The sequence below is a fragment of the Ruditapes philippinarum genome, unplaced genomic scaffold (assembly GCF_026571515.1).
Source record: "Ruditapes philippinarum isolate M1 unplaced genomic scaffold, ASM2657151v2 ctg1689_1_1_1_1, whole genome shotgun sequence".
Classification (NCBI taxonomy): domain Eukaryota; kingdom Metazoa; phylum Mollusca; class Bivalvia; order Venerida; family Veneridae; genus Ruditapes; species Ruditapes philippinarum.
The window spans coordinates 113,137-137,737 of NW_026862576.1; the positions used below are offsets into that span (position 1 = coordinate 113,137).

General features: G+C 30.8%; 1 protein-coding gene across 1 annotated transcript in view; it reads left to right on the forward strand.

Annotated features, from left to right (window-relative positions):
- The window catches only part of LOC132719464 (potassium voltage-gated channel protein Shal-like), a 74,474-nt gene extending 50,547 nt beyond the window's left edge, over positions 1-23,927 (forward strand). The window contains exons 2-5 of the mRNA XM_060703236.1: positions 11,601-11,763; positions 19,201-19,389; positions 21,763-21,810; positions 23,051-23,927. Of these exons, the coding sequence (XP_060559219.1) occupies positions 11,601-11,763; positions 19,201-19,389; positions 21,763-21,810; positions 23,051-23,341 (691 nt within the window). The 3' untranslated portion in view covers positions 23,342-23,927. The remainder of the gene's footprint in view (positions 1-11,600; positions 11,764-19,200; positions 19,390-21,762; positions 21,811-23,050) is intronic.
- Positions 23,928-24,601: the final 674 nt, after the last annotated feature.

A 24,601-nucleotide genomic window follows, 5' to 3' on the forward strand; every position in this document is an offset into this window, starting at 1 on the left:
TTGCAGTTTTAGTAACTGACAAATATAAATAAAGATATTATTATTCAATACATGTTCGTAAAATATAGTGAGGAAGAATTCATACTTATTACTTTTTAAGCATATAGAATGTAAAAATTTAAATCAATTAGTCACGTAAACAAAGCGCTGTCGGTTATTATAAACGCGGTGATTAATGTACTGGAACTTTACAGGTGTGGCTGTTAAAGTAAAGAAAACTGATTGTTTTGCTGTAATCATTTAACTCTTAAAGGGGCTCAACTATAATTTTTTGACATGACGGGACTGGAAATATTTTTTTCCAAAATAATACTCTATTTTATGGAGGTCTAAACTTATAACTTTTGTGCAAAATTTCTGGCCATTTGCTCATCCCGTTTTTCCAGAATAATATTTTGATTCAAAGGCGTTGTACTCAAAGAAGGCTAAGAATAGCACAAAAATACGATTTTCAATTTATTTTTGAATATATTTCTAATTATCTTTTGAACATCTTTCTATTTTAAGCTCCATTGGCTGTTTTACGTAAGGTATTGAAATTTTATGCTTTTAGGCTTTTAGACGTCAATGAAGTCCCTTAAAAAATTCTGACGACTTGTATGTAAGTTTATTTATATTCTTCTGTGTCAATGAAGCAGAAAAGAACAAAAAGGAATAACACTGAACTGATTAATGTTTTACGGCATTATTTTTTCCTCATGGTTTATAATCTATCAATATAGCAGGAACACGATATGGCGTGTATTGGATTATAAGTCAAGATCCTGGTGTCAAAACAATGGCGTGACTTGTGCAATCTGCTTTCAAACACTAAGGTTCCAATCACGTCCGGGTGAATAAATAATCAATCACCGAGATTCATTCATTATTTTTAGAACGGTATAACAAACACAATAACACAATTAATGCCTCAATCTCACAAAAGCAGGCCACTGTGGTTAATGTGGTACAACAGATGAGTTTGGAACTAATCACGAAAACATGTTAAAACAGCCACTGATATATATCGATTGTGTGCAATATGTGAAGGTATTTCAGCTCATACAAATTTTTGCCAATTTCGTCAGCCTACGTTTCTAATATTTATATTAAAAAACATTGACGCATTTTTCGCATTGTTAATGCCAAGTTCAATTCCGCGTTATTTATCACATGAAACATTGATAAATGTACACGCGTTTAATTATGAGTTTTAAATTTACCAAAACAAACAAAAACAAAACTAAAAACACCCACTTTGTTTTTGAAATGAGCCGCGTCACGACAAAACCAACATAATGGGTTTGCGACCAGCATGGATCCATACCAGCCTGCGCATCCGTGCTGTTCGCTTACCAACCCTATTACAAGTAGAGAAACTGATAGCGAACAGCATGGATCCTGATCAGACTGCGCGGATACGCAGGCTGGTCTGGATCCATGCTGGTCGCAAACGCACTATGTGGATTTTGTCGTGACACGGCTGAATTGTAAATCGCCGAGTCGTATGTTGCCAATCTGTTTTAGTTTTCACAGAGACATTTAGCACCAACCCCATATCATTACACTTATATTAAATTAGTTATTTAGTGTGCCAAATTATTTCCATATTCTGAATTATTTATTCCAATAGGCATAATTCTAGCAGGTTTTATTCCAGTTGACGTATTCGGTATGCGATGACCTACATTTGCGAATTAGTAAGTTGGATTTGATTGGGAACGTCATTTACAGTCTGTTACTTTTTCGTAGAATGTTTCTTTCTGTGACTTATTACCGTGTTTATACAGCTGCCAGATCATTTATATTACGGTTCCTTTATTTACATACAAATCCAAATCTTTACAAATGTTTACGTTAATTGGTTATCGTTTTGTTAATTATGTGTTGTAATTAATCTAAAAATGCAATTATTTGTTATTTGATAGCGCATTAAGAAGTAGAATACTTGAAAGTAAAGATAGGTTGGGAAACTAATGTTTATGTTTTATCAGATTATCTTTTGCACGAGAAAGAGATGTTCAATAATACACCTCGTAGCACGAGTAAAGAGATTGTTTTATCTTTTTATTACGAGAAACCATAAATAACTAGTGAAAGTAAGCAGTTTGCCAGAGTTTTGTGAGGTTTTTATATTAGAACTGTAGATAGTTTTTATTTTTTCAATGTTTACAATCATTCACTTACAAATGGAAATGCTTCACCTTTGTACAAGTTTTCTTGTAATTTACGAGCTTTCTATGTAAGAAATGAAAATGTCAGTAATATTTGATTATAGCAAGTGAAATCACGTGGTAAAATCATTTACTGCAGCCGATTAACATATGTTTTGATCACCGATTTGAAAACACAGGTTGTGTTATTGTTTTATTTTTTTATCTTTGATAGGTATGTCTTAGAAGCTGATAAAATTATCTTTGAAGTTTTGCCCATTTTATTCTGTCTCTCGTGTATATGACATTTAACCATCAGCTTTTTCTTCCTAAACTTTTTGCCCGACCAGTTAATTTTCAATTAAAGCTATATAACAATGCAGATGAGAAACTGAGTAAATTCCGGTCAGGTTGTCTGATGAGCCCCATTGGCTTGCTTATATTGGTGGCATCGGGTTCATCATTGTTAATTTCAATCGTTTATATATCTCGGCGATTGTGATACACCACTCTTAAGTCATTTTACCAGGTTTGACTTGAAATGTCTGTAACTCTCATTTAAAGATGCCATTTCTATGACTTATGTTATATGGAAAATAATATACATTTCTGCTTTTTTATTTCGTTTTCATTAAGTCAATATAAAATTTCATATTCTGTTTTTGAACGTTCATAGAATAAAAGAAATCTTGTCAGCCTCTATAGGGTTAACTCTAGAATCCATTTAAAGAATGTTAATGTTTAGTGACCTTGGCAAACGAATGTAACTCTGAATTAACATACTTGTTAACCCCAATAACGGAAAAGTATTGAATTAATGGATGAAAAAAAACTCGGTAATATTTATCTTTTCTTTCTCTTTTGTAGCAAATTATAAACGAACTACATTAACAACATCACGTGATCTAGTTTTTAGATTCACTGCTGCCTTTCATGTATTTCCTTTTGAAAGGTCGTGATAATTGTAACATATGGAAAAAAAACAGATTGTGATGTCTTTTGTAGATGTATCGTTTATCAGTAGAAACATGGTAAAAATTAGCCAATCATTGACGTAGTCCCTATGATGCTTGTGCTATACATCTCTATCAGGGCAATTACAGTATTACGACGCCTGCCACTACAGTCACATTTCGCAGCAGGGTTTTATTCTCTGGATTGCCAGCGAAAGAAAAAAAACGCGATTCCAACGGCAAAACGAACTCTGAAAAGAATCATTTACTGTATCACGTAATGATTAATTGTGCTGGAGGGTATCTCAAAATGATATCAAATTTCGCTTGTCACAGTGATTCTCGTGTTTCCAAAAACAGGGCGATTGCTGTCTAGCGTCGCAGTATTTCTCTCGTTGGATTATTCGATAAACCGCTTGCAAGAGAATGATTTTCCAGGGGTATAGCACACACAATGCTCGCAAAATAGTTTTAACCTCTTTTTTGATGATATCATTTGGCTGCATCAATTTGTATCTTATTATCTTTTTTTTTCATTTTTGGTCTCAATGGTTTTTGTATTGTTTTCTATATTAGGTTGGGGGAAATCGGGAAAGCAGTCGAAATTGGCTGACGTTGCTATTTTTTACATGTACAATGTAAAATGACAATACTTTAAGGGCAATTTTACAATTTTAGCATATATTATCTGATTTTTATGTGCACTATCATGATGTATTGAATGAAATTGCGCAACTTGTTTGCTATAGTCACGCCATCATATGCACACCACTTTGTCTAATGATAGTTTAATATTCCTGTATGCAAGTAAAATGCTAGCCACAAAATGTTACATGTATTTGCGATTTACATTTTCCCAGATGATTTCGTGCAATTGATTTGTCTTGCTACGCATTTGCAGCTTTCTGTTGTTTATTTACGGGACCTTATTAATAACTATCAAAATATATTATCAACAATATAGCATTTGATTTGACGGCAACCATATATAGGCTGGTTAGGCAACATGCTCAGGGTGACCTTTGGCACAATACTCATTAAGGATGACCTGGCACAACACTCACGCAGAATGACCTGGCACAATATTAGTGCTGAGACAGGCCTGGCAAAATACTAAACATTGGCTGCCATAATCCTAAGGTTAACCTTGTACGATGCTAAGGGTGGCCTGGCACTATTCTTCGGCTGGACTTGTACAATACTGAGGCTGACCTAGGTCATAACTAAAACTTGTAAGGCACATTATATACACAGGCTGTCCTGAGAAAGTCGAAGTCTGATCCGGCACCATTCTGGTGACAAAAAGACCTCAGTATATGACTACCAAGCGCTCGTAGACTCCAAATATCTTCTTTTTTTTTCTTTGTTTTCTTTTTCTTTTTTTATTGTTTGTTTGTTTTTGTTTTTTTGTTTGTTTTTTTTTTTTTTTTTTTTTTTTTTTTTTTTTTTTTTTTAGTATACCAAAACTTGTTGAGTATACTTGAAAAAAAGAGTTATATACTTGAAGATCCGGATACTTTACCTGATTTTTGTTTATTAATTTCACCAATTGATGTAAATCCGAAGTGATGACTCATCTTTTGTTTTCTTTGATTACTTCTTGCAATTGCATATATAACATTACAACGCCACCTTATTCGTAATTTCGTCACAAAACAAACACAGTGGTAAATGAACGTGTTTTGTGTCTGTGTTTTTTTGTTTGTTTGCATGATTCCACTTCGGCTCGTACAAATTGGCCAAGAAAAATCTTATTGTTTTATATATTCATAATTCAGTCATCTGTCAGATGTTTGTATATAAGTAGAATGAACAATAACCTTTGACCTTAACATATTAGTTTCAGAAGCGTTGATGCCTCGAGTAGAAATTCCAATTTTCTGGCTGTCACGAGATATTTATGTTTGGAAACAAACAAATATTTTTTCCTCATGATGACGCCTTTTTTCATTTCTTTGAAAACTTCCACGAGAAAAATGTATTAGATTTGCTTTAAAACTGCTTGTGAAAATCGTGCAACAAACGACACACGTGTTACGTTACACCTGCTTCCTGTCATTGCATCTAAAATTTGATTCTTAAAACGTTAATTGTTCTGGAATAACAATACGCATTCTGCTGTGTACAAACTCTGCAATGTTTTAATTGATCTGTAATATATGAATCATTTATGCGTGGAGATATATTAGTTTATATCGTGGGTGTTGCGTAAGTTATAAAATGAGCCGCGTCACGACAAAACCAACATAATGGGTTTGCGACCAGCATGGATCCAGACCAGCATGCGCATCCGCGCAGTCTGATCAGGATCCATGCTGTTCGCTTACAAACCTTATAACAAGTGGAGAAACTGATAGCGAACAGCATGGATCCTGATCAGACTGCGTGGATGCGCAGGTTGGTCTGGATCCATGCTGGTCGCAAACCCATTATGTTGGTTTTGTCGTGACACGGCTCATATGTATTACATGGGTTATTCTCTTGTGACAAAATAGATCCTTTTATTACCTCCGTATTTGTTCATTAAACATGTAAACATGGCATTTGACTGAATACGTGATGAATGGCGGTCTCGTGAACTTATTCAGTAACAAATCGATTGAATAGCTATTTCAAAGATAACATAAATTATTGAACAATCTTAAGTGTGTAGCGGCACCTGTTTCACACTGCATGATGAGATGTTAGTTTCGCTACGTTTGCCCCTCCCTTTTTCCTTCAAAAAAGGATTAAACTGAAAGCAAAAACCTCCTTTTAAACAATACTCTATGCAAACCAGTAATTGCTCATGACAAACATTTTCAAACACACTATTTAATTGCTTACTCTGCAATTGAATGCAAGATAAGTTGCTTTCTTGACTCGATAAAAAGTTGACGGTGATAATAAGTTGCTAACTCGGTAAAAAAAAGTTTAAGATATGCAGTGACTGTGTAACAATGATAATATTGACATCAAAATATAAGTTAAAATTATTGTGCTTTTAGAAATGACAACATCAGAATATGGTTCTTTAAGTCGAATGTTAAACAAGACACCTATCTACTGCGCGCTTAAATGCCACGAACCAGAAATTTTTATTCATTATTGTGGGAATCAAAATGTTGTGTCTAAACTGTTTTGTATAAATTTTCTTGAAGCTTACTGTTAACACCAAAGAGGTGGTGAATGTTTTGGTTAATTAACCAGATAACATCTTCAATCAAATGCTAGAATTAGAACAAATGTGATGTAAATAAATATATTTGACATACTTTAAGCTTTGCTATTTACATGTTATTTAACCTTTTGGTACTTATCGTAACAATATCTGAGTTTTAAAATTTACATGTATAATGTTTCCAACAATACCCACTACATGTCTTTCAAGGTGGCTATGGTGGACAGTATGCGTTTATATATATATTTCGTTACAATTATTTGGATAGTCTTAAAAAGACCCGGCTTTTAAACAGCATTTTTCAATATGTCTCACGAAACCATGTTATATAATGCAAGGTAACAACATTGTTAATATCAAAGATTTGCCATGTTTGAATTACCAAATATCAAAGATTTGCCATGTTAAAATTACCAAATATCAAAGATTTGCCATGTTTGAATTACCAAATATCAAAGATTTGCCATGTTAAAATTACCAAATATCAAAGATTTGCCATGTTTGAATTACCAAATATCAAAGATTTGCCATGTTAAAATTACCAAATATCAAAGATTTGCCATGTTTGAATTACCAAATATCAAAGATTTGCCATGTTAAAATTACCAAATATCAAAGATTTGCCATGTTTGAATTACCAAATATCAAAGATTTGCCATGTTAAAATTACCAAATATCAAAGATTTGCCATGTTAAAATTACCAAATATCAAAGATTTCCCATGTTAAAATTACCAAATATCAAAGATTTGCCATGTTTGAATTACCAAATATCAAAGATTTCCCATATTAAAATTACCAAATATCAAAGATTTGCCCATGTTTGAATTATCAAATATCAAAGATTTGCCATGTTAAAATTACCAAATATCAAAGATTGCCATGTTTGAATTACCAAATATCAAAGATAAGCCATGGTTAAATTACCAAACAATAGTGATTTAATTATTTCAGTCTGAAATGTATCAAAGGCCATTATTCTAATGCATATACTAATCGGGTATGCATAAGAGGTCGCACCAATTGTAAATTAAGTATTTAAGATTTTAGTTCACTTCGACTTCAATTCTTATTCCTAATTATGATTTTATATCTTATATTGTATTTTACATCCTCGTGGGTCATGCGGCCTTATGGAATAAAATTAACTTTATATATCTTACCTAAAATATGCATTTCTTCCTCACAGCTTGTCTGTATGTTTCTTAAGTTGTCATACAGAAAGTTTATATCTACATACAACACCGTTAACTACCCCACAGACCTTTGTAAGGTAATCGATATTCGGAGCGACATGATAGAAGTGGTTTGCCGTTTGCTGTATATGTGGAAACAATTAAGATGCTATATACGAATTCAGTAGAGACGTTTTTTATTGGGTGCAAATTTGCGCGAATTGTCTGTTTGTATAACGAAACAGAGGATATAGATGGGACTTATCGCGGGGAAAATTGTGTCTGAATTCATCACGACCAGAGGACTATTTGATTGGCGGAACGATACGGCGTATATATGGAGCTAATAAATGTACGTCGTAAACAGGCATTGATAGGATTGCAGTCATTTGAAATTGCGATTGCCTTAAGTGTAACTGACGGAATTTATCTGCTATTTGCTATATTAAATCAAGACTAATTCAAGGGTCAAATTCATTGGCAAATTTTTCATCATAAACATCATGTATCTCAAAATAAGATTCATTTGAGCCGCATCAGACTACGCGGAGGCTGGTCTGAACCCATGCTGGTCGCAAACCCATTATGTTGGTTTTGTCATGACGCGGCTCATTTCTGTTGCAAGAAGTATTCAAATTTGTATTAAACAAATGTATGACAAGCAAACTTGAAGAAAAAACTGCATAGAAACCCCTGAAGAAATGTATATACAAAAATAATCATATACAACTGAGAAAACATAATGCAAAATAAAAACTGTTGAAAATATCTAGACAATCTTACACTAATACAAATACAAGAAGACAAAGAAACTTGCATGTAAAACTAACAAAAATGTATATAAACTAGGTGATAAAAAAGGTATTTATATATAACAGTTATTCAGCTGTGAATCATTTGTTCTGTAATGAATTTGTCACGATACAGGTTTTTACCTCCTTACCATGTGTTCCAGTGACGCATTTTGTGAACATTAATCCATTATCATTCTCCATAAAGATAGATAATTAATCCTAATATATGTAACATTGACACACATGTGTGATTTTTTCTATAAATATAGGTGTAAATATTTGATACAGACAATATTAATTATACTTATGTTTATAATACTACTCCGGGATGACAGTGCCAAACAACTCCTGGAATTGCTTTCTTATGCTTACAATGTAGTATGTAGATACCTATGTTTGAAACACTTTCTTCGTTTTGATACTGTTTCTTAAGATAATGTCCGAATTCAGACACAAAGAAACTGTTATCACGAATGTTATTGGGTTATTTTATTAGAATATTATTATTATAACAAACAGTCTACTAGTATATGAATAATTTTATGTTTATGAAGACAGATTTCCATGTACCAAGATGGGTAATCTAAATATTTATGTTATACAATACAGGAAGATTGTGTTCGGTCAAGGTCAGGGTTAAAGGAACTTGATACAATTTTGTTTATCTGAAGCATCTTTTTCTTACATCTGTTTATTTTGCAGACATATTATACGACGTAATGAAAATAGAAGGAGCTATATAATGTCACCGTCGTCTTTTTTATACAATGGATTGCCTCGGAAACATAGATGACGTAGAGTTAAATTGATTAAGCCGTCTAGTTTAGCGTACACAGATATCTACTTATTTTGTAAATATAATTACGACTTCTGCGTCTAAATAAGGACTCCATTGCCAGTATTGTGTACAGTATGAGCATGACAATATCACAAAGTCGTTGTTGTCTATATTTTTCTGTCGGCTTTCTCTCTCCGTCACTTTCAGAGAGTCGTCAAATAAGATGACCCTTCGCGGCTGATTAAGGCCGCGCCCTATCAAGGCTCCTAGTGTTTCTTGATAACAAAGCAAATTAGAATCTAGAATCAAAAGGCTAGACCCCAAGAAAAAATCTATTCTCGCGAATAATTATATCTTACAAGAACATGTTTTATGTTTTAGGAAAGATTATTTCTTATTGTTTCCTGCCAGAAAATATATGTATTAATATATGTATAAAAGTGTTTGGCAAAAGTTTGCGCCAATTATTTCTGGTATTTAGAAAATAATATTAAGTTATGTTCAGATTTTATGCTATTTCATTATGTAATATTAAATGCAAGCTCAGAATTTATATTAGACCATTTACTTTCTTTTTTTGTCTCCCTTTATACGAGACTTCAACTTAATTTTGATATAATACTGGTAGGTAACTGGTGAATTTTAACTTCAATTATGAGAATACTTCTCTAAAACAAGAGCATGTTTATTTTATAGTTTGTATATTACAATATGACTTATTCTCCTGATGCAACTTTCAATGTTACAATATAACCTCCATGTTCAATACTTCTTTGATTAATAACCACAGAAAACTTCTTCTAAACGTGAAATCATAAATCATCACGTTTTCTTATTGAAAACGCTGAAAGTAAAAACAATCGGATTTTTCGCTGAGGACCACTCTTTAAATATTTAACAAACATGAAATTTACGCGCCGAAACGCAATTATATTTTACTCATTTAGCGGACAAATATGGAAAGATCGTGTATTTGTTTTTTCCCTCCTCTAGTAAAATAGTTCTCTTGAAAAAACGAGAACACTTAATGTTAAATGTCTTCCCTAACTTATTTAGACTGATCAATTCCTCATTAGAGTACTGACTAAGCTGCCGATACATCGATGACGTCACTATGGGACTTGGGGAATTTGTAAAACGATTACAGAAATTGTTTGCCTTAATCCACCACAGACACTTAACTGGAAGAGTTTACTATATCAAATGCACACATATCGAGTGCATTATCTATAATTCATAGCTTGCATAAACACTATTGAAAATTGAGCATAGTTTAACTTAATAATGCTTCAAATCGAATAAATGGTAAAGCACTTCCAGTAAATAATATATATAACGGACATTTGTTTGTTTCTATAAAAAATCTCACATGTGCAGAGCGATATTTATATTCATCTATTTTACAACATACCATTGTGAGCTTTCTTTTATTTTTATGCAGGGTCTTTCAAATTATCCTTTGAAAGGCCCTGGTTTATGAAATACAATGTAAAGTTCTGTCATATTTGTAAATTTATATAACATTGCAACTTAAATTATTCTTTTATTAAGGTTTTACATGTATTTGCTTGCAGTTAATATGTAATTTTTAAAAACTATTCCAAAGTATATAATTATCTGCTGAAATTTCCAATCATTTTTATATAGAACTTTATTTAGATGATATTCCTCGCCGAAGATTATCAAATTTTATTTTGATGCTTGATACTGAATAAGACGGGTTTTTTTATTTCTGTTCAGAATACAATAAAAACAGAGCCTACATTTTGATTTATTAGATTAACTAACCGCTTCAATTACATATAATTTGTGAAACTAAGGAAATGTTCAAATAATGGAAATGGCATTACGCGGAGCCTAAAAACCTCTATAAAATATAAATCAATATGAAGTAAAAATTCATCATGATTAAGCGTTAATTTATCTACAGTCGGCTGAAAATGTCGGTCAGATCTAAAATATAGCTTGCTTTCTACTTAAAGGTATGATATTTTTGGCAGAAAATATTTACGTATAAATAAAGCAAAATAAGCAAAAAGACTGGAATATGCTACGCTTTACGTATATCAGTGTTAAAGTACTTCATCAGTGCCTGCATCTCAAAATTCATCCGTTTTGTTTTCCTTTCAACATGGTGGCGAGTCCAAATTTCACTGTGCAAATCTGAGAAGTAATATTATACTGGAAATGCCAATTTCAATTACTTTCTTACGTTTTGTAACTTGTCTATATAGAGTTCAAAGTATTATTAGCAACTGTTTATAATAATAAGATGATACAAAAATTGATGGTAGCAAATACTGTAGCTAAATTTGCAATACTCTGTTAAGTACTGTTTTAATATGTATATGTGTAAGGTACCCGCTGTGAAATTAGGCATGAATAAAAACTACGATATAAATAATAAGTATAATAGTAATCATCTTAACTGATATTTTACTTTATGAACATTTATAATAACGTTGTTTTTCGGGGTTTTTCAGGGTTTTTTGGGGTTTTTTTTGTATTCTGTATCAAAATTGTTCTTATATTATCATACAGTTTTTAAGTATATCAATGTACTCAATTAACGTCACACAAATTATAATTGTAACATTTATATTTTTCAGTTATGGTGACATCGTTCCAAAGACTATACCTGGTAAGATAGTGGGCAGTGTTTGCTCTCTTAGTGGAGTGTTGGTCATAGCGCTTCCGGTTCCTGTTATTGTCTCAAATTTTAGCAGAATATATCATCAAAATCAACGGGCTGACAAACGAAAAGCACAAAAGGTAAGCTTTCACTTTAATTGTCACAACTTGATGCCTTGAAAATCATTAATGCCTTCACCAAGAGATCAAGATTTAAATTTTTTATTGGCAAAAAAATTTCACAAAAATGTCCATTGCCATGTTCGGCGGTTCAATAATGAGAAAATTATGTACAAAAAACATTAACATAATGTTAGAATTATATATAATTCTCAAATAGATTAATAAATATATTTTGTATCTTTCACCAAACAAAAGGCACCAGAAACAATACATTGAAGTTCTATGCCCCTGCCGTCATCACGATGATAAATATTCAATGTTTTGTTTTTTTTCTTCACAACCTAAACAGTCAATAGAATTTAATTTCTTTACTAACCATGATCAACTCAAATCAAGTATGATGATTATTAATCATTTTTGCTGGCAGTTATCATATACAATCAATATATTGACGGAATTAATCTCACTAGCAATGTATTCATTCCAAATTTTAACACTTGTCATATCGCAGATTATAAAATACTTACGATCATTAGGATAAAAACATGATAGGATAAACAATAATTGGATAAAAAAATAATTGGACAAAAACATGAAAGTAGATGTTTAAGGTTTAATGTTGACAATATTTTTTTTAAATATAGTAAACTAGCAAAAGATAAACCCATGATTAGCTGTTATAACGTAAAAATCTTAGGTTATATCAAATAAAATGAGTATGGAGCTAAAATTTATACACTTGTTAATGTTTTTAAATATATTCAAAATAAAATTTTGAGGAACTTTATATAGTATATTCTACATAGATAGCATGTAAGCATTCTTTTGTATATAAATACATATGTCGTATAAATAATGCACTCAGCTGTCATGTTTGTTTAATATGAGCATAATTAAACGCTCGTTAGGAGCATAAAAAGGCACAACTTTATCACAATATTGTGGTTTTTCTTTAATATGTGACAAAATTTTCAATAAGAAATTTAAAAGTAGCCAAAAACACGTGTATTTGTTACATAATTTCCTATATTAATGTTATTTACAGCATGTAACATGTTCTTAAAAAATAAAAATGTAAGTTCACATCAGGACGTCACGTTTTCAAGGGCATGTCATATAATTCCTGTACGTTTTATAACATAATAACTCCATTTGGTTCATATAACGTTCTAGTCTTATTAAGACAAAATACAACTAAACAAACAAACATACAACGATTTCCTTTGTGGCAATTTTAATGTTATTGAAAATAAAACAAGAAGGGATGAAATAGTTTCATGGAGAATGTCTCTTTTTTAACTTAAGTCTCGCTTCATCTGTAATAAAAATAACTATCTTTTAAAGATTCTCTAATTGCCTATGTAGCTGGAACAATCAAGTACATTTATAAGTTCTAGCAAATTTGTGGTTATTCCTCTGTTCACTTTGTATCGGGAAAATAAATATAAATCACTTTTATCTTAATCAGTTGAAAAGTCAAGGTCAACCATTTAATTAAAGAAACGCCATAGAGAAGTTGAATCAATAAGCAACATCACATTAGCGAGTGAAGAATGCCTCCATACCAAATTGCTCAAATTGTCTGTGCTTTAAAGACGGATTTTTTCCATATCACGTGACCAAATTTTGTCAAAAGATTTGCACTCTTTCTTGAATTGGTGTCTAGACCTGCGTAAATATTCAGCGGAAAGTTTGAATTGAAAATCATATGCAGGAGCCAGCTATTATGCATAAATATGAAACATTGCAAATTCTGTAAATTACTTCAATGATTGTGCTAATGTTATGGACATATTGTTATGCAAATATCCTTACAAGTTGTCGGGCTTAATGTTAATTATTAAATACAGTAATAAAGTTATATTGACAATAAAACAGAAAAATACAATGATTTTATGTTATATCTTTGTGTTAAACGCGGAACATATAATGAGCCATTTGTGTCAGGTTTGATTGCTTCTTTCAAGGCCGTGTCTTTATGGTTTGGTGAAACATCACTTTCTCATGTAGTGTTAATGAATGGGAATATCTGCAACAATTGTTGGTTGTCAGATTTAGTTCTTTTCTACTGGTCAGTTAATTTGTAATTAGGCCACTCGGCACAAATAACGTAGTTACTGACAGTCTGTCGTACGTGTCACGTTATTGTAGAAAACGTGACATATGTAATCATTAACTCTTCAAAATGCAATCAGTGTTTCAAGTTGGAACGTGTTGTAAAACAATTAATATATAAAAATAGATTTTGCTCTGTGACTTAAATGTCTTTTTAGCAGATAAAAACAAAGTTTTGCTATTTGTATTCTCACTAAAAATAGGCTTGATTTGCAAAGATATTGATCGTCTCTGTTTTAACGTCTACTTCATTATGACATCAGGTGAATTCAGAGGAAAAAGGCACAAAACAAATTATCACTGAGTATTTAGTAAACAGCAGACATAACAAATGTTTCATACCATATACTCACAGGAACTGCGCAGGAATAAAACATTACACTGGTGTAAAAGAACGAGTTTTTTTATTTTATGTGTGAGTTATAGAGTTAAAGGCTATCATGTGATACGTGAAGTTTTTGTTTTTTTTTAAAGCGTATTTTGTGAAGCATAGCTTAGTTTGATGTTTAATTAAGAAAATAATTATAGTTATATTGAAGGCAGGTCTAGCTCTATAAATAATACTTAAGTACATTCAGTCATGTATGAATAGTGGTCAAACACTGAATAACATTCCATATAAAGACATTTATCGCTTCATTGTGAAATAACGTTGTTCAATGCCTTGTAATTCTACTGAGTATTTTTTTTCAAAATGTCATTGCACTGATTTCCTATAATAATGTCGTTGTCTTTGCATGACAATTTAGTATCATTCTAAAAGGTGAAATAATTGCTGTAAAAATTATTTTGTGCAGAATAATTGAGCCGCGTCATGACAAAACCAACATAATGTGTTTGCGACCAGCATGGATCCAGACCAACCTGCGCATCCGCGCAGTCTTGTCAGGATCCATGCTGTTCTCTACTTGTTATAGAATTTGTAAGCGAACAGCATGGATCCTGATCAGACTGCGCGGATCCATGCGCAGGCTGGTCTGGATCCATGCTGGTCGCAAACACATTATGTTGGTTTTGTCGTGACGCGGCTCAATTGATATTATCATGTCATTATACCTTGTTTAGAACAATACTGAATTCTATAGAATGAGTACCAGCCGACAAACTATTCTGAAAATGAAAACGAGGCTATATGGGGTACGATATGCATTTGATATGATTTTTGGACTCTGGAAATGGAAACGAGGCAAAATTTGTAAGATTGCAACAATGATGATTTCTATTGGAACATCATGTTGTTCAAACGCTGAAAGCTCAATGGTTATATTTGATAAGGTGTGAAATCGAATATTAATACATTTTTTTCAAACAGTTTTAAGGGCAAAAATAAGCCCATTTATGTCAATATTTTATACGCCAGTATGATTAATATGAATGTGAGGATTGTCCAATGAAAATTGACGTTACAAAACGGACACTATTATACAGGTGTATTAAGTTGGGACTCGATAAACGTATTTATATCGTGTTAATTACATCTTTGGACACAAGAATACTACATACACTAATAAAGTTAAATAAAGATTACTACTACTGATACATAAAAAATGGGTTATTCTAAAATAATTAGACGCATTAATTATGAATATTTGCCTTACTAAAATGTAGGTCATATGTCCCATGTGTTTAATTACTAGGACATATGATATTGTTAGCCAATCAGTGAGAGCCATAAATATATATTTACAGCTAATATGCCTATATAACAGATACAAGAGAAAGGGAAAAAAAATACAATATAACTAATTTTTACTGACAATTTGATACTGAAAAAAAACATTATAGACAATTTTATATGAACATGTTCTTATGAAAAAAAAAGCTAACGTTCTTTTTCTGTATACGGTAAACTCCGCTTACAACGATATTCAGGGGACCGCTGAATTTATATCGTTATATCCGGATATCGTTATATCCGAGAGGCAAGCAATTTGAAACCCAAGAGTCGGGACCGCGGAAACAGCATCGCTATAAGCGGAATATCGTTATAAGCGGAGTTTACCGTATTTCCTCTTAATTGAAGTATCACAATATCAAATTTGTATCTTCGGTTTAAGGTAGACAATGGGTAATGTTCACTATAAGGAACTTTAAAATTTGCAACGTAGGACAGTTTAATGCCTTTAAAGGCACCTGTATGCAAAATTTTAAATAAAATTTACCGTGTGGTTTATGAGTTATGGATATATTTCTGAACTAAAACTTTGCTATTTAAAGGGCTTTTACAGGAAACTATTAAATAATCTATAATATCATCATTATGAAAAATGTTTTCCTACTGCATATTCTTAAGAAACAAACAATACCATTCAGGTAACAAATAACACAAGCAAAATGATTGTTTCTAAATAATGCTTTTAATATGTATAAAATGTTACTCTACCCCACAAACTTTAACACTTATTTGATCATTTCCCTAAATAAAAAGCCTAATTAAAAATATCTATAGAATTTAACACAATGATTTTCACTGTTTTCAAAATTTCCCAAAGTCTTCTTAAAAGTATAGTGGTTGATCATGCGAAATATAAAATACTTTAATCGTGTAGTTTTTATTTTATTAAAATTTGAAAATATCTAGTATCATATTTGCTATTAAATTTGGCATTATTTAGCAAATGAATACCTACACACATTATATAAATTGAATCAAGCACTTTTCTTCCATAAGGGATCTGAGAGATACAAAAACAATGTTAATAAGGAAAAAACAAAGAAAGAAAAAAAGTTGCTCCTTCTATGCACTGAACCCACGCCCCTCAATTTCAATGCAGTTGACAAGTGATTCTAGCCTATTTGAATACTCTTCAAAGTATCCATGGTCTACAAATTCAGAAAATTTTATTTATATTTTAAATTTGATTTTACTCTGATTGATAGGACCATGATTTATATTTATCAAAAAATGCCTTTTTTACTATAATGCATTTTTTAATTTATAAATTACGTGATTGTTAAAGATCCTGTATGTTGTAACTGAGGTTGTATACCACACTTAAGTGAATATATATGTATATAATTATGCTTACATCGACGAATATGTAAAATACGTACTGCAAATATTTGTACATATTACATGTTATCATTAAAATATATGCATTCATTTCTTATTGAAAAATTTAAATTAGACTTTATAGAAAATAATTGTTTTATTACCTCCCTTTATTTACATGAAATGTTAAATTGGCAATATCTTTATAGATAATGCTTATTGGAACTTATAAAATTGATAAATATTAATTTGACCATCATATTTAAGATATAAAACCATAAAACCATAAAAAATCGTGTTACATGATCTTTAAAGAGCTATACGTGTGCATTTTTAACGCTTGACTTATTATAAATATGTTAGCTGCATTTATTACTGATGTAACTGTTGCAAGTTTTAAATAAAGTTTTACTATTCAATTCTGTCCTATTCTATTATTCTTATTGGTATCTTTTCTGCTCTATTCTGGATTCTACGGAAACGTATACTGACCCCCCTTATATTTATCAAAATGAAAACAATATCAGTAATTTCACGTAAGTTATATAGTTGAACATATATAAAATGACAAAATCTATCAGATATTTATAAAAATTCTTTTATAACTTCCACGTGAAAGTAAGATTATCTTTTTTGAAACGGTATAAGTCTGGCCTTTAAAGCGTTTATTTTTATTTGTGCTAATTTAAGAAAAATTCCACTTCGTATTATTTAAAATTTGTGAAATATAAATCATTGGATATTACAGTTATATATATTGAATATATAATTAATACAGCATTATAGATTAGAAAGATATATGTCTCCAAATATAATTAACAATGTTTACTGTTTAATTATCTGCACCCAAATATAACGCATGTATAAATGCTGCAGTTATATAGTTCTCGGTAATAGGCAGATTGTATAATTGGATGTATATGGTCAGTATACGTTTCCGTAGGTACATGATAAATATTATATAAAAAGGAATATATGACCATTTGATGTTATTATAAGTACATAGATCTCAAAGCTTAAGTGATATTTCGTCTTATATGATGTGTGACACGAGAAAAGTCAAGACATTTGTATTTGATAAAGGAAGCAATTAAATCAAGTAATATTGTAAATCATATATAATGCGTATTTGTTTGTAGTCTATCGTACGTTTTTATCATATAATGCAAGATAAACTACTTTTAGCTTTTTGACAAAATGAAAAAAAATAAACATACAACAATTACATCTTTTTAAATATGTAATTTTTCCTCAAATCATATTTGCATATAACAAACATACTATAAAACTGTAAAAAAAGGTCATTTGATATATATCATATATGGATGGTCGCTATACGTTTCCGTAGGATTCATCAAAAGGTTTCACTGTTCTGTTTTATCTTTTGTATTCTACTTCTTTTCTTTTTGTTCTATTTTCTCTTGTCTAATTAATTGTATTTTTTTTATTTCATGATAAAATAATTCCAAATGTTGCTGCTCCTTATGCATTAATCACTGCCCAATTACTTGTTTTCTTTAAAGGCACATTATGCCCCCCAAAAATAAAATATTTTAAATTCTTTAGAAATGCCAAACATTTGTTTAATAATTCTTTAATAATGGATTTAGAGCATTTAAGATGTTAAACAACTGAAGAAAGTAGGGCCGAATGTGCAGTGTTGTACCGCAAAGGTAGCAAAATGTTAACATCATTAATTCGTAAACAGTAGTATTTTGACTTCAATACAAAATACTAATTCAATATGTTATTTTATCAATTGCTAACAGAACAAAAGCAACAAAAAGGTGCATGTATATGGTAAAGCAGTATTTTTTTCGGAAACTGTAAAAAAGATCCCAAAAATACAAAGTTTTGAAGAAATAAAATTGAACACATTTCTGAGGCATAATGATAGTCAATGTTGTTCTTTTTTACTAATTTGTATATACATGTGATTTTAATATTGTTATTATAAAAGTAAACTGAAATGCTGTTCTTTATCTGTATTTAAGATATCTTAAAGATCCTTTTTGTATAATGTATTTTATATGCCGATATATCAAGAACACGGAAACTATATCTGTACTGCTATTTTGAACATTTTTCTATATAATATTCTTATTCTGTTATATTATATCTAAGTATTATTTCATTCAACGTATTCTTTTCTGTAATTTAATATTTTATTCTACATGTATATTATACCATGTGTTGTATTTATGGACATATTCTAGTATATAAGATTCATTACAGATACAAAATTTAACACTTGCCTTAATATATTTAATATACAAAAAGAAACGATATAGTATTGCAGTATATATTTAGCATATAAAACATATTTTTTATATTCTCGTTTTGAACAGAAAGCCCGTCAAGCACGCATTCGTATGGCGAAGAATGCGAGTGGAGCGGCGTTCTTGAATAGCAAGAAGCGTGCGGAGGAGATGGCTTTAGCTCAAGAGAGTGGTATGGATATTGGAGAGTCATTTCGTGATCAGGATAGATTCAATATGCAACATCATCATTTGTTAAATTGTTTAGAAAATACAACGGTATGTTTGATGTTTGTTATTTTTATTTCGTGTATAAAAGTTAAACAAATTTTTTTTCCGTACATTTGTAAAGTTATTAAAGTTTGGTCGTCAGAACAGCCGCTAGCCAATTCTAAGTAAATTTCCCTATCTTTTTTATGAAACATGGTCGTTACCAAATTTAAGGCTGACTCGAAAACCATCTGTGGCCGATTAAAACAATTTCAAAAAAGTACATGTAAATACAAATATGAATTAAAATAAGCTAAGATAAATGCAAAAAGTATGGCTATAAATGCAGAAGCACAATAAATACACAAAAATGTGGACAACGATGGCATAAACCAAAGCACCATAAATAAGAGCAGTTACGGCATGTAATAAAGCAATTCACCGTAACTGTAACAATGAGTTAATTTGAAATTAGCACATAAATTAGCACATAAATTAGCACATAAATTAGCGTATTAATGATCATAGTGAATATTGTAATGATTGTTAGGTATTTATTGCTTATACATAAATTAAGTAAACATAGTTTATTTTACTCTCTTCGTAAAAAATTGTTCCGACAAATATGTATCTTTTATAAGCCCGACTTATTCGAAAGAAAAATTCGATGTATTGCTACAGTCATGTCGTTCCTTGCCGCCTGAAAACTTTAACAATGGCCGGTATTTTTTTAAATTTTTATTGAGTTGTCTTTATACGTGGACAAAACATGCTTTTGGACAAAACCTTCAAAAAGACCAGAGAAGAAGACCTTGTCAAATGTTTGAATTTTGCTTGATTTTTGTTAAAACGATTTATAACTTTTTTATTTTTCAATACTTAGCTACACAAATCTTTTGGACAAGACCTTTAAGTAGACAAATTATATTATTACCTTCAGTAATCAATGACATTTTTTAAAACCAAATTTTTTTTAAAATTTTTTTTTTTTTTTAAAAAAGGAAAAAATTTTTCCGTTTTTTTGGAAAATTTTAAATTTTTTCCTTTAAAAATTTTTTTAAAAAAAAATTTTTTTTTAAAAAAAAAAATTTTTTTTAAAAAATTTTTTTAAAACCCCGTTTTTTTTTTAAAAAAAAAAAAAAAAAAAAAAAAAAATAAAAATTTAAAAAACCCCCCCCCAAAAAAAAAACCCCCAAAAAAAACCCCTTTAAAAAAAAAGGGAAAAAAAAAAATTTTTTTTTTTAAAAAAAAAACCCCTTTTAAAAAATTTGGGGTTTTTTTCCCCCCGGGGGGGGGAAAAACCCCCAAAAAAAAATTTTTTGGTAAAATTTAAAATTTTTAAATTTTTTTTTTTAAAAAAACTTTTTTTTTTTTTGGAAAATTGTTTTTAAAAAAATTATTTTTTTTTTTTTAAAAAAAAAAATTTTTTTTCCATTTTTTTGCCCCTTTTTAAAAAAAAGGGGTTTTAATTTTTTTTTTTTTTTTTGGGGGGGAAAAATTTTTTTTTTTTTTTTTTAAAATTTTGGGGGGTTTTTTTTTTAAAAAAAAATTTTTTTTTTTTTTAAATTTTCCCTTTTTTCAAAAAGGGAAAAAATTTTTTCCCTTTTTCAAAAATTTTTGGGAAAAAAAAAATTTTTGGTTTTTTTTTTTTTTTTTTTTTAAAATTTTTTTTTTCCCAAATTTTAAATTTTTTTTTTTTTCAAAAAATTTTGGGGAAAATTTTGGGTTTTTTTTTTTGGGAATTAAAAAACCAAATTAAGGGTTTTTTGGGGTTTTTTTTTTTTTGGAAAAAATTCCCTTTTTTTTTTTTTCCCCCTTTTCCCCCTTTTAGGTTTTAAAACGGGGGGAAAAAACCCTTAAAATTTTAAAAAAATTTTTTGGGGTTTTTAAAAATTTGGGGTTTTAATATTTTTTAAAATTTTTTTTTTTTTTTTAAAAAAAAATTTTTAAAAAACCCGGGGGCCCCCCCCCCGGGGGGGGCCCCCCCTTTTTTCCCTTTTTTTTAAAAAAAAAATTTTTTCCCCCCCCGGGGGGGGTTTTTGGTTTTTTAAATTTTTTTAAATTTTAAATTTTTTTTTTTTTTAAAAAATTTTTTTGTTTTTAAAAAAATTTAAAAAAATTTTTTTTTTTCCCCCCCGGGGTTTTTAAAAATTTTTTTTAAAAAAAGCCGGTTTGGCCTTTTTTGGGGGGTGGGGGGGAAAAAAACCCAAAGCCCCCCCCCCCCCTTTTTTTAAAAAATTTTTCCCTTTTAATTGGGGTTTTTTTTTTTTTTGTTTTAAATTAAAATTTAAAAAAAAAAACCAAAAAAAAACCCCAAAAATTTTTTTTTTTTTTTTTTTGGGAAAAATTTTTTTTTTTTTTGGGGGGGGGGGAATGGAAACCCCCCCCAAAAAAAAAAAAAAACCCCCCCCGGGCCCCCCCCTCTTTTTAAAAAAAATTTTTTTGGGGGGTAGACGCTTGTCTAGTAATAGAAGATTTTTAATGGGCAGGGTAAGCAAATACTTCTTTGAGCCGTGTCATGACAAAACCAACGTAATGCGTTTGCGACCAGCATGGATCCAGACCAGCCTGCGCACCCGCGCAGTCTGATCAGGATTCATGCTGTTCGCTTACCAACTCTATTACAAGTAGAGAAACTGATAGCGAACAGCATGGATCCTGATCAGACTGCGCAGATGCGCAGGCTGGTCTGGATCCATGCTGGTCGCAAACCCATTATGTTGGTTTTGTCATGACACGGCTCATTTATATTATTTATTATATGAACCGACATTTCGAAGGACGGCTTCAAATTGAAAGACCGAAATCTAAACTTCCAGCAGTCACCTTATGCACGAATGCAGTACCAACATCGGATTCGAATTATCAACCATGGAGTTACAGTCAGCAACCTGTCTGTAATCGAACATGGAATCCATGGTCCCTTTTGACAGACATTTGCTTAGAGATGAACATGTTTGTGTTGTTGTTGTTTTTTTTGGATCAAGGCATTATAAAAAGTTATTTTGAATAAGTTGATGAAACGTCAACGTGCAACTATTATACCACTTAAAACCAAAGAATGTAGGCAGAATAAATCTGTATATAATTTACTGCTGATGGTGGTTATTTCATTTATATTTTGCGTTACTCATCGTAGTAGCGTATGTAATACAGACAAAAATTCTGTCAAAGGGAGGTAATGATGAAATTATTAGAATTTATACATGTAAAGGTTTATCTTCAATTATAAGTTCATTAGGCAAAGTAATAAAACTGTTGGTATGGAAATAATTTAGGCATCAGTTTCTTTTATTTCTACTGAATTCCCTTTGTTCATTTATTAATTTCGTTATTTTCCTTTTTTTACAAAAGAAATAAGTCATTTTACGAATTATGCTATAAATGATAAAATATTTTAAATTCTATAATATCTGTATCACATATAGATTACATTTTAAAATGTTAAGATATCGCAATCAAAGTTTTATGAAGCATTCACATCGTCTTTCAGTTTTAGTTACATTTAGATACGACACTATTATAATTATATTGTAAGTATACAAATATATTGCCGTAGGAATTAAATGACTGTAAATGAGCCAATTGAAAAAGTCTTGGAATGAAATCGAGAAATGCATACTGTCCTCACAGAGTTAAGTAACTGACATGATTATTTAAATTACAAAATGTATGAGATATAATACAATAAATGTATGAGATATAATACAATAAAGATCTTTTTTTACAGAAACGTAACCGGCATACAGAGGAACAAGACGAATTAAATGACATACAGATTCGTCTACCAACTTTACATAGATCCTCAAGATCGAGTTTGAACGCTGTTGATAACATGAACAATAAATCTAACAATACCCTCACTGTAACCCAAGCAATGGTTGCTCCCACACCGAGCACCACCCCGGAGACGGAGTCATCCAAGACCACACAGAGCACGAGTACGGCGGTGTCTCCAATACAGGGGCATGCGCCCTGTCATAACCCAAATACAAATGTAGTGAGAATCTCTACATTATAACACCGCACCAAAAATTATATATACTCTGTTTATCCAAAAATAATTAGAGACCCCATTTCCAGAAAGTCCTCTGGAAATTAACAAGGCCAGGACGGAAAAAAGGAGGAGACGCTAGAATCAGTGTTTGGGAAAGGATTGTCATTTGACGTATTGTGCGAAAATTCAGCTCAAAGTCTTCTTATCACTTTATTTATGAATGTCGTACATATACAAGATTCTACACTCAGCATTATTTTTACTGACTTAATGCTGAGGAAAAAGTAAGGTATGCCTCGATAGTGTAATTTACTGAATAGTACGCGCTTCAAAAGAATATCAAAATATTTATAGAAGGATAAAAGATATATTCAAAAGAAATATTCAAAGAAATTAAGTATGATCAAAATCTACCACCAACGCTTTATGGAGCGATAATCAAAACTTACGGAACCAAACGAAGTAAAAATAATAAACAATGTTTCCCGATGTGATTGATAACGTTCGGATAGCTTTACATAGCATCAAAAATTGCCGAGTTGATCCGATTGCCTGTGACCAATAGAAAAACGGAAACGGGTTGATGATGTTTAATAATGAGAAAGTTGTATTTGTTTACAATGTACGTTTAATGGGCGGAAATGAATGACATAATGTTAACTGTTATTTACTGGTGATATTTTAAAAGAAAAGATTCTTTTTTTATAGAATGTACATTAGTAGACATCTTTCACAAGATTTTTTGTTACTCGTTATGTATTGAAGTATTACAACATTACCCTTTTCTTATGTGTGTCACCTTGAAATTTTTGTACAAAAATTTGACCTTGCTCATTTTAAAATATTTCCTTTTTATTGTTATTGATGCAAAAATAAAAGACATCTTTGTTCATATATTATATATATATATTTAACTATGTTTTGCATCAATACGTTGATTTATTGTTGAACGTTTTATTCAACATACGTGTTTTTGAGAATGTTGTTTCTGAAAACATATGAGCCGCGTCACGACAAAACCAACGTAATGCGTTTGCGACCAGCATGGATCCAGACCAGCCTGCGCATCCGCGCAGTCTGATCAGGATTCATGCTGTTCGCTTACAACTCTATAAAAAGTAGAGAAACTGATAGCGAACAGCATGGATCCTGATCAGACTGCGCGGATGCGCAGGCTGGTCTGGATCCATGCTGGTCGCAAACGCATTACGTTGGTTTTGTTGTGACGCGGCTCAAATGAGACATTTATGTAAGAATGGGTTTTTTAAAACTTTTTCTTCTTTT